General features: G+C 40.7%; 1 protein-coding gene across 1 annotated transcript in view; it reads left to right on the top strand.

The window, feature by feature from the left end:
* Nucleotides 1-8,487: 8,487 nt before the first annotated feature.
* CHODL (chondrolectin) overlaps nt 8,488-11,815 on the top strand; it is a 46,313-nt gene continuing 42,985 nt past the window's right edge. Inside the window, exon 1 of the mRNA XM_073329341.1 lies at nt 8,488-8,578. Coding sequence (XP_073185442.1) covers nt 8,488-8,578 — 91 coding nt within the window. The remainder of the gene's footprint in view (nt 8,579-11,815) is intronic.

Genomic DNA, 11,815 nt, shown 5'->3' with positions numbered 1-11,815 from the left:
TTACCCACCCTGCCTTATTGTTGACAAATCCTATTGGCTTATAGCTCCTTTGTCAGGCTAAGACCCCTCCCCATATTCCCAAAGACTGCTGCAGGGAGAAAAGGTGGGTGGATACCCCTTATATTCCGCCATAAAATACACTTATTTAAAACCAGGTAAAGCTGCTAGGGGGCAATAATGCCAAACTCAGACCTACAAAAACTAAGAAATGCAGTGTCAAGCCATGCACATCACATAACATCACACATGCACACCCACTCACAAAACATGCTCTCAATTCTTGTAGCAAACCTGCCCCACTCAACCACTGTCATCCTGTTTTTTTATAAAAGTGTTTTTTGTTTTGTTTTTTTAACACAGTAATTTCCTAACTGTATGACTTTCCAACTCAAAGATCCCCAGAAAATCGGAATGTGCTGAGATTTCTATTTTCAAATTCTTAAAAAAACCTGGACAGAAGTGAACTAGAGGATCACAAAGTTCACATTAACTGGAAAACCCTGGTGAAACCTTAACTCTGGACCCACTGTCAGGGTTTACATATTATTATTTTTATTGTGGTAGTTCCTAGAGACACCCCCCCCCATCACAACTGGAGCTGAATCTTATTAGATGCTGTACAACAGAGTAAAAGAACATCCCTAGATTTAACACAAGTACTCTTGTAAATTTGCCATATGATATTTGATGAACGCAAGTGATCAGAGCCCCATTAGTGTGAGTCTGTCTACTCAGGCTGGGAGGCTCACTCCCAGCTGCAGTGTAGGACATACCCTCTAAAGCTCAATGCCTCCTGGGGATTGCATCTTACATACAACCCCTTGATCAAGGCTATGTCTAAAGACACCCACTAGCCCATAATTAGTCACGGGGCTCTAAACAAGGAATGTATTTTTCAAACATGTTGTCATTACATAATACAGATACATAAATTAATTTTGTGGCTGCTACAATTTTGCTCAAAATCTAATTACTAACTGTAGTTTAAAGAAAAAAGCATATTAGTAGATGAGAGAACTAATTCAAGACAGGTTTTAGGATTCCAATAAAATGGCAAGTAAAACAAACTTAAAAGTACATAACTCTGTAGAATTTACTATTTTAACTGAAGGTCTGCAGGTTATAACTAAGGCTAAGATTTAGTCACGGGTATCTCTAGTAAAAGTTATGGATGGTTCACGGACAATAAACAAAAATTCACAGTCCCTGATCTGTCCATGACTTTTACTATAAATACCTCTGACTAAATCTTACCGTCAGCCTTAGTTTTAACAGGCTTCCTGTGGTTTTCAATGGACACTCTCTGACTGACGCTTCTGTCTGACTTTTTTTTATTAACCTAGCATTGCTACATGTAGCACCTAAGAGGATTATAACTGAAAGCAATTGAATTACTTTATGCCCTTGGCAGCACTTTGTGCTCACTGTTTTCCATGTACAGCCAGTTAGACACCTATCATGCAAATAGTTATGCATGTGTTTAGTTTTATGCATGTGAGTACTCCCCTTGACTCAGTGAAGCCATGTACGTGGACAAATATAAACCCATACTCAAATTATTGCAAGATCAGGGCCTTAGTAATTAGTCAGTTATGATATTTGTGTGATTCTTTCCAATAGGAACAAGGAGAAAAACAATATTTAAAAAATATAATAATGTTATAATGCCACAGAAACTGGCAGGGAAATCCAGAGACAACGGAAGTAGTTGAAACTGTTTTTTAAAACTAGCTAGAAGTCAAGTTGATAGTGTCCATTTAAAAGAATTTAATAGATTCTTCAGATGAGAGTTGGGTGAATTTGGTAAACACATGGAAAAAACAAAACAAAGGCAATTGTGGATGGTGCATGATTTTGGGGCAGATTAAAGAAGAGCTCAGAAGTGAGTAGGGAAAAGTAATAAGAACATGGAAAATAATCTTTGATGATAAATGAACTAAATATATGGCAATCACTGGTGTTTCTAATGAACCTGTATGAAAATAAATGTAAGCCGCCACCTTTTTGCTGCATCCACTGGACATGGCAAATGGTGCCATGACTAAAGAAAAGTCATCCCTTTTATGTGAGAACTTCCTGTACACTCACAATTTAATTTTCTTCCTTTTTAGGCTTGTTTAGTGGTAGATACTGCCACCCTTCCTGACTGACACCAAGTAGTACCTTACGACTGAGGTTGGCAGAATCTTGTCTTTAATATGTACCAAATGAAAAGCAAGAAAGAGAGAAATATTATATTTAACCATAAATATTATAAATAGGTCTGTAATATGTACTAAAATGCTAATTAATTCTAACACAGATTTTTTTTCTGTCAGTTACATAAACAAAAGAATGAGGTTCTTGTAGAGAAACAGTGAAAGCCTTCATGCCACCTTGTCAGTGCTGGTACCTAAAGCTAGTCACCTCCATCTATATTTAGGTACTTAAATAAGCTTTTATTTTGAGGCCCAGCTTTAGGCATGCAAGTATGAAAGGCGTTAAGGCCAGAAAGGGCCATTAGATTATTTAGTCTGACCAGCTGTACAACACAGGCCATAGAATGTCACCCAGTTTTTCCTGTATTGAGATCAACAACATGGATTTGACTAAAGCATATCTACAAGAAAGGCATCCAGTCTCTATTTGCAAGTTAGGAACCTAAAATACCTGTGAAGATCAAGGCCATGTGAGTTGTCCAAGTAGGGACAATTAGCCTGCTATTTTTCAGCTAACCTGAAGTCTCTGCCCAAGTCTTAAACTGAGAAAATTAAACATGGTAATGTGGCAAAGTAAATGATGTAATATAAAGAGTACTCCAGTATTTCTTTTAAAAAAATGTCTTCTAGAGGGATTAGCTATCACAATTTTGGAAAGCACTAAGTTTGAATTTGAGATAGGTTAGATACCTTAAGTATTAATGAACTAGATTGTAGATATCTTGGGTATTGACTTCTTGAAACACACACGGTTAGTTTGCCACTCTGAACATAAATAACACCATTTATTGAACTTCTGGGATGTTCAATGATTTGGCAACAGTGCTGTGTGCTACAGTACGCATCATTCAGAAAGAGATCAGGTTGTCGACCAAACTGAGACACCAGCACAGAGTGAACACATTATGAAGGAAATAAGCTTAGTCTCTCAGGAAAGAAGCAAACTACTCATTGTCCTTGTAGTAGCCCCAGCTGAACACTTTCAAAGCTATACAGTTACCAGATCTAGAAGGATCCTAATGTAAATCAGTTTTCTGTCACTGAAGGTAAAATCATTGATCCTTATAAAACATTGATCCTTATAAAAATTATGGAGTGGAATTATGGGTTGGAAAGATGCAGTAATAATGGGCCAGATCTTCTGCTTATGTGAATTGGCATAAATTGAACAGGTGAGGAAAACTCATTTGACACAGTACTAAATCCCATCTGCTCCCTTCTTCTATGGGAGGATAGCAGGTAGGTGTAAACAAGACAAAGAGGGGCCTGGAAAGTTTGTGCCAATGGGAAATATAGAAATGTGGTAGCATCTGATATTAGAGGACAGCCAGCAAGAGTCTTCCTCCGAAAATATGTGGGAGAGGAAAAGGGGTGTGTGGCCAGCCAGAAGGGGAGGAAGTCAAGGAGCAGTCACTGTATGTGGCAAATTCTCCTGACAAACCAGCAGAAAGCATGTCAAATCATCAATTAATTCTGCATAATTTAATAGAGTGCACTCCTTTTTGTAAAAATCACATCCCAGATGATAAGGAGTACTTGTGGCACCTTAGAGACTAACCAATTTATTTGAGCATGAGCTTTCGTGAGCTACAGCTCACTTCATCGGATGCATACCGTGGAAACTGCAGCAGACTTTATATATACACAGAGAATATGAAACAATACCTCCTCCGTGGTTTCATATTGTTTGAATTGCATGATCCACAACATTGTTAACCAGCTTTTCAAGGCAATGTAGGAGGTTAAAATCACTGAAGCCCCTGTACAACAGGCCATTTGTCAATTTTTTCATCACATCCTCCATTTGGGTCAAGGATGGCACAATTATCTTGTCATTCAGAGTCCGCCCCTGCATCGTTTTTGGGTTTCACTTCAAATTGGTCTCAGATCTAAGTCACAATGTCCTCGTCAGAGACAGGTTGTATAACAAAAGCATTGTCATCGATGTCTATCCACTCTTAACATTCGTGTGCACTGAGTTCTTTTGGTGACTCAACAACAATTGCATCTCTTATGGGTGCTATGACCAGACATCCTTTTTCCCAGCAATTCTGGATTGTTGAAGCATTGACATCACACCAGGCATTTGCAAGCGTTAGAATGGCATCTAAAAGACTGATCTTCATGGCAATTTCCACAGCAGTAGCCCGGTTGTTCTTATCATCAGTGTGATGCACCACCCTGTGAGCCATTTGCTTGCAAAAGTATGCTTTGGCAGTTCTGATAATTCCCTAATCACATGGCTGAAAGATAGAAGTTGTGTTCTTTGGGAGGAATTCAAGTGGGATATTTCTCAGTGCTACATCTTTCATCATGTGGGCTGTGTAGTTGTCCATAAGTAGCAAAATCTTTCTCCTTTCCTGTCCCAACTTTCAATCCCAGTCCTTCAGCCACTCACCAGATAAATACCCCGTCATTCAGGCAGATGCATTGGCAGTGTAGTGGACTGGACGATGTTTCGCATTTTTAAAAGACGGAGGGTTTCGACTTTTCCCAATGATGAAAAGGTTTTTTTTCTTACTAGTCATGGAACTGATGAACGGAGCAGAAATTCTTTCTTTTGACTTCTTTCCTTCTTTTATTGTCTGATTTAAAGGCAAGAGTCCCACCAGGCAGGGCTCAAAAGTAAATTCCACTTTCATCTGTACTGAAGTGTCATCTTCAGCGATATCACATCTCATTTTTTCATCCACTTGTTTTCTAACCATTCTTCACGTGACCTAATGTCCGTGTCTTTGGGCTTCTCCACGCATTTTCTTAAAAACAATCCCCCTTCAGTTTTTTAAAGGGCTCAAACCAGCCAGTGCTGGCCTTAAAGTCAGTAATGCACAGGGACACCACCAGTTCTGCTTTCTACATCACCAGCCGTTCACTTGATGGGGGTGGGGGAGGGAGGATTTCTCTCTGGAATTTCTGAGCCACTTTATAAGCGCCACCTTGACCATAGATGCCTTGCCTCATCACACTCTTTTTCTGTCTTCTTCATTTTGTATGATGCTCTCCTTGTCTTTGAGAATCTTAGACAATATAGGTGGTGCAATGCCCAGTTTCTGAGCTGTGGTCTTGGGAAGACTATCATAGGACTCCAGGAGGTAGCATTTTTCGTCTGCAGAAAGCATTTCTTTTCCCTGCCATGTTGACTCACACATAAATGGCACAACTTGTTTTTTCTACACAGGGATTATACTTTTTGCATGCTATGTGCCTAATAACACAAGATGTGATCAAATTCAGATTCAAAACAGCTTTATTGGCTTATTACATGTCATTGCACTGGATCAAGTATCGTATTACATGTAGTCAGTTTGCCCTGAAATGATTCTTATAAATGGATTGCTTGATTCTTACAAGTGGGGTATTTAGCATGGTTAGTATAGGAATGATTTTGTCCGAGTGGTTTTGATCACTATATGTGGTGGATTCTTCTATCAGTAATTCTTATATATGGAATACACTTATGACAGAATCTGCTTTAAGCTTCCCTATGTGAACCCTATTGGAAGGGTCATGATGGGTACCAGTGCAAGCATGGTAAAGAAGCTAACCAGGTTGTCAAGCCCTGGAAGCGTGTCTGGAGCTGTGCAGAGGCATGGCAGATACAATTTCAATTGATTGAGACTTTATTGGCATAACAAACTATGCAAGTGCTGTCAAAGCATAAGAAAAAGAAGTCAGACTCTTCAGGTATCGGTGCATGTACAGCCCATCTTGGATGGAGCTTCACACAACTTTAGGGGTTTCATCCCCTGTATCAGTTTATCATTACCATCCCTTCTTAATACAGTGACAGGTTGCTAAATAGCACAATGCAGCTTTTGACATCTCTCTCTCTTTCCCTTTTCTACACCATCAGGCCTGGCTTTTCCTCATTGCTCTTTGATGGGACATGCTCTATGATTCTTGATAATTTGTAGAATTATCTTTCTCGCAATCCCTCATGTTTGGGACATTGGGGTAGAAGTTTACACACATGGGATAAACCTGTGGGGTTTTGGCTGCCATCATTACCTAGATATTGTCAGCATAGCAACGCTTAGGTGGCCATGCTCCATCTCTTCCACAATGCCAATAGTGTCAAATGAGGAATGGGTGGAATTTCAGAAGCCATGGAGGTTTCCGGTTAAATTCTCTACTTTTGTTTATTTTTGCACAGGAAGAGGCCATATGACCCCACATGACTATTTTGAGGCTGATACACTGTGGCACTATAAACTTGGAAAGTACTAGAGACCTCACTGGAAACTTGAAAGCTATAGTGGAAAAGTCTGTATAAACCAAGTAAAAACACAAATCCTATTATTAAGTAATAAAAAAAAGTTGGGAACAAAATGCTGTATATTTTAAGTAGATTTTCAATTACTGTTTAGAAACCTAACACTGGGTTTTTCAGTATGAAAGCCGGTCTCACATATTTCTAAAGCAGCTAGGAAATCCCTTAAATTTTTGAAAATCCATTCTAAGCTGAGATATATTGACTACAAGACCAGTTATAACAACTGTTGGGGAGGTAGGGAGGGGGAGGAGATTTACAAACGTGCCATATACATGGCTAGTATTTGGAATCTGAGGGACAAGCCCCCAAAGAATTTGTATAGAAGATGTCCATTAAACACAATGGTCTATACTAATCATGAATCGTGCTTTGTAATAAAATAAACCACTCACAAGTACACACCTAAGCAAAACAGTTGAGACCATAATCCCAAAAGAAAAGTCACTGGGGGCTTCTTTTAAAATGGTATAAACATAATTATCATAATGTATCAAAACAGTAATCTGGATTTGGCTACAGTAGCCTAACAGAGAGAGCACGAGAGATTCTCTTTTACAAAAATAAGTAGAAAATATATGTTTATTCATATTCTTATGGAGAAAAACCCTTAATGGAAAAAAAATTCCTTAAGCACTTAATAGAGTCGCTCTCTAGGGTCTGATCCTGAATATAATGAACTAAATGGCAAAATTCTCATTGATATTAATGGTACTGTACAGGCTCAAATCCCTGTAGTGTAGGGGATCTACAGAAATTATTTCAAATCGATGGAATTTAATGGAGAGTGACATGCCTGCTGCAGAATTCTATAGTTTGGCTAAACAGGAGTGGGGTGGGAGGAGGTATTTTTTCATGGGTTGTGTGTATATAAAAAGATCTTCTACACTTTCCACAGTATGCATCCGATGAAGTGAGCTGTAGCTCACGAAAGCTTATGCTCAAATAAATTGGTTAGTCTCTAAGGTGCCACTAGTACTCCTTTTCTTTTTGCGAATACAGACTAACAGGGCTGTTACTCTGAAACTCCCTAGCTAGGATTTCATTCTCTAGTTGTTTCTGCAGGACATTTCCATGGTAGTATAGCACAATATGACTTTAAGATTTAGAGATGGGCCAAATGAAAAGCCCTGATTTGAATTCCCCCTCCCTGAAATACGGATGGGGATGGTCGAGTGTGACTCTTGGGTGCTTGTTCTCCACGGTCTGTTTCCATAACCATTCAACGACGAAACCCGTTTGGCTGAGATCCAGTTCCAGAATTCAGGAACATCCTGCCCGGTATTGAATTCCCCAAGCCGGTTCCCTCTTGCTCTATCCATCTTGCCAGGTACCCGAGCGAGTGAAGCATTACACAGCCGCTCGGAGTAAAATGACCCCCTAGCCTGCCACTTCCCTGCACATTCAGCAGTTTGAAAACGAAAGGGAGCCAGCCCCCTGCCAGACTCTTATGGCACAGCTGACACGGGTGTATGCAAATCGACCCCGAAGCTCTGGGTTCCCGCCTGCCCCCCAGGAAGGCGGAGGGGCTGCGGCTGAGTCCACCCATCCGGCGTGCCCTGGGTCCCGCTCTGTGCCAGAAGAGCTGCCGCGTTGCGCGTGGGGCGGTTCACACCGGAGGGGGGCTGGCGGCAGCAGCAGAAATCAATAGTCTGGGGCTGGTTTCTTCCCAGGCACAACATCTCGGGCTGGCTATATAACAAGGAGCATCCACGCCCCGCTCAGCATCAGCCGGAGCCGCGGGACCCGAGAGAGAGGCACAGGCAGGGCCAGGCACCGGGGGAGAGAGCGCAGAGAAGGGGGGGAGCGGGCAGCAAGGGGGCAGCGCGTTGCTCTGGCCCAGGGAAATGTGCGGCGCTGCAGCGGCTTGGGATTCGCTGGGCGCCCCGCTGCTCTGAGCGCTCGCGGTGCTGGTGCAAGTGGGGAGGACCTGCGGCTGCTGGAGCATCTCCCCGGGGGAAGCAGCAGCAGCCCGTGCTTGGTGCCGCCTTTGTTTTGTGCTGGGACTCCCCCGTCGCTATGAGCGCCTCTCCCTCCAGGCTGATCCCCCTGCTGCTGGGTGCCGCGATGCTGCGGGGGCCGAGCTGCCTCTCCCTGCGAGTCCTCAGCGGTGAGTGAGCGAGAGAGGGCGTGGGGCTTCCCTCCAAGCCTGCCGGACATACACTGGGAAGGGAACTGCCTGGCTGTCACAGCTGCAGCCGGTTACGGCCAAATCCACCAAATCCTGGAGACCCAGACCCTACTCAGACATCGCTCTCACTGACTGCAGCGGCAGCTGTGCCTGACGGGGGCTGGTGCGGGAAACCTGGTTAGATGAAGAAAAGGGGAGAAGGCAGGATTTATTTAACGCGGTTAGGGCCAAATCATGCGTTCCTCACTCTGGCCGAACTTCCCCTGAAGTTTTGGCAGAAGCAGGACTGGAGGAGCTAGCCTGAGAGTTCAGTTTAGAAGAGACCCATCTAGTGCTTCTAACCCACGTCCTCTCTCTAACTGCCCCCATCATCACAGGTCCCAAAGTTGGAAGACATCGTCTGTTTAGGGACAAATCCTGAAGTTCTTCCTCCGTCCCTTATACAGGCAAAACTCCCCCTTAAAGTCAGAGCTAAGCCTAAGGAAAGACTGCAGGATTTGGCCCTTACAATTTATATTGACATTGCTCATAAGAGCCATAGAGAGCCTTGCCTCTAAAAAAATAATCAGAATATGCTGTTAAATTAGTTGATGGGACAGGGACGGATTAAAATATATATGTTGTGACAATTCACACTTAGGGTGACTATATGAAGGAATTTTATAAGCTATTTGTTCTGTGTTGTCTCCCTTTTGATTTCAGTTCATTTTGATCAATGAAAACAAGCTAGTCCGTTTCACCTTTGTTGATAGTTGGCTTCTAGTCAATTGCACATAAAAGTTCTCATGACCTGGCAATTGCTGCGGTCTGGATTTCAAGTAGCAGTCATTTTTTTAAAAATGAACTTTCCACTGATTTTTTTAAAAAAAGAAATAATTGAAACATCCTCTATAAAATTAAGACAATATGATAATGATAACAAAGTTTGGTTTTTAAGGCACTGAGATCATCAGTGAGTTAACTACCTTTACTGGCTGCAAACACAGGGACCTTTTTTTCTAAAAAAATAAATTCATCATACATCATACATGAGAGGCTGGTTCTAGAAAAAGAATTAAATCTGGAACTTTTTCTTTTAAATAATGTTGAAGTTTTACTTTTATATATAGACATAGATGTAGATGGAGGGAGTGAAGATGTGAATTTAGTGATTGATTTTTGTTTTCCCATAAACTTGAGAAAGTCAGACTGGAAATGCTCATTAAAGTTGGATGCATTGTAGCCAAGCTGTTGCTCAATTTTCCTCTGTACAAGTCTGAAATTCACCTCATGTCCACCTACTGTGCATCTTTTGAGAAGAGATTCTTTGTTGTAATTGTCATTTTTGTAATCTGCATAAGGACCAGCTAAATCTAAACAGAGACTGCCAAACTCATTACCCTCAAAAGCAAATTTGATTCCAGATCTTCAGAGATAAAAAGCTAGATCAGCAAATCACTATGATACATTATGATCTGCAACCTCCCCAACATAAAGTTTTCTAAGGCATTTTTGCTGCAACCAGAAGACAAGATATTTTTAAACATCTTGCTAAGCTCCAAAATGTCACTATTTTTGTGCCTTAAATTAATTATTTTTAAAAGGATAATAAAAGATACATGCTGCAGCACTTCTTTGTGTAGGATATCTTTATCTGTTCATCTGTCTATAGTTATATAGGATTGTTTCTTCTTTTTACAGTTTTAGTTTAGAAAAAACTAAAAAGAAAACAGCATAAGCTTTTTTCTATTGTGTATGTATCTTCATTTGCATTGTCTTTTGTGCTACCCCAAAAGGAAGAGGACGAAAGCATAACTGAAATGTGAGTTCAACTACAGTTCAAAAGGTTTATGACTCAGTTCTGCATTCCTGGCACACTCAGAATCTGATCCAAAGTCCACTGAATTCAATGAAAAGATTAACATGGTCTTCAATGGGTTTTGGATCTGAAAGCTGAAGGCAATGGAAATCTTGGATGCACAAGGAATACAGAACTGAGTCCACAGATTGATCCTGATGATTTACACTTTTGACTACACTTAAGCACATAAGAACGGCCACATTGGGTCAGAACAAAGGTCCATTTAGCCCAGTACAGTGTCTTCCGACAGTGGCCAATGCCAGGTGCCCCAGAGGGAATGAACAGAAGACGTAATCATCAAGTGATCCATTCCCTGTTGCTCATTCCCAGCGTCTGGCAAATAGAGGCTAAGGACACCATCCTTGCCCATCCTGGCTAATAGCCATTGATGGACCTATTCTCCATGAATTTATCTAGTTCTGTTTTGAACCCTGTTATAGTCTTGACCTTCACAACATCCTCTGGCAAAGAGTTCTAAAGGTTGACTGTGCATTGTGTGAAGAAATACTTCCTTTTGTTTGTTTTAAACAAACAAATGATGTTGAAGGTTTTGCTTTTATATATAGACATAGATATAGATGGAGGGAGTGAAGATGTGAATTTACTGATAGACTTGAGAAAATCAGACTAGAAGTGCTCATTAAAGTTGGATGTATTGTAGCCAAGCTGTTGTGCAATTTTCCCATGCGCAAGTCTGAAATTTACCTCATGTCCACCAACTGTGCATCTTTTGAGAAGAGATTTGAGAAGAAAACTTTTTAAGTTCTTAGTTATAGGAGTTATGTATCTAAATCTTTGTGCATGCAGATGAGGATATGCCGCTATACACAGATAGCAGAATGATAGAAATGGTTTCCATATAAGATGTTACAAAAGGAGTAATAGTATAATGATGGCATGTTTATAGAAAACATTGATTCATTTTTAGTTTTTATTTATTTTGGGCACGCTTATCTTGGAGCTGAAAAGTTCAGAATCTCTTTTATCTTATCATGGTGCTAAGTACAGATGCTGTGTGCTGATACTTGCTGCGAGTCAACTGGTACCTATTTGAAGCAAGATGATGAAAGTAACTGTAGCATGCTTTCATTTTTTTACACCATTAAAGTTTTTTTTTTTCCAGGAAACAAGGCCCAAGATGCCATACTTTGGAAGTTCTTGTTATTTGAAAAGTCACACCCAGCTAAAGGGCATTCTAAGATGCACTACTTAAATTTGCATTGCAATCAGAAAGTTGAACTAGTAGCTTTTGTGTATAGATATGAATAAATGACCATGTGTTCTATCATAGGTGCCATCTGGAAACTGAATAATTATAACTGCATTTAGTTTCCATGAGTGTTTCTTTTGTGTTATTTTTTTTTCTAAGGATGTAT

Source organism: Lepidochelys kempii, chromosome 1, assembly GCF_965140265.1.
Source record: "Lepidochelys kempii isolate rLepKem1 chromosome 1, rLepKem1.hap2, whole genome shotgun sequence".
NCBI classification, from domain to species: Eukaryota; Metazoa; Chordata; order Testudines; family Cheloniidae; genus Lepidochelys; species Lepidochelys kempii.
Note: the sequence above shows the minus strand (reverse complement) of the source record. Positions and strands in the feature narration are given on the sequence as shown.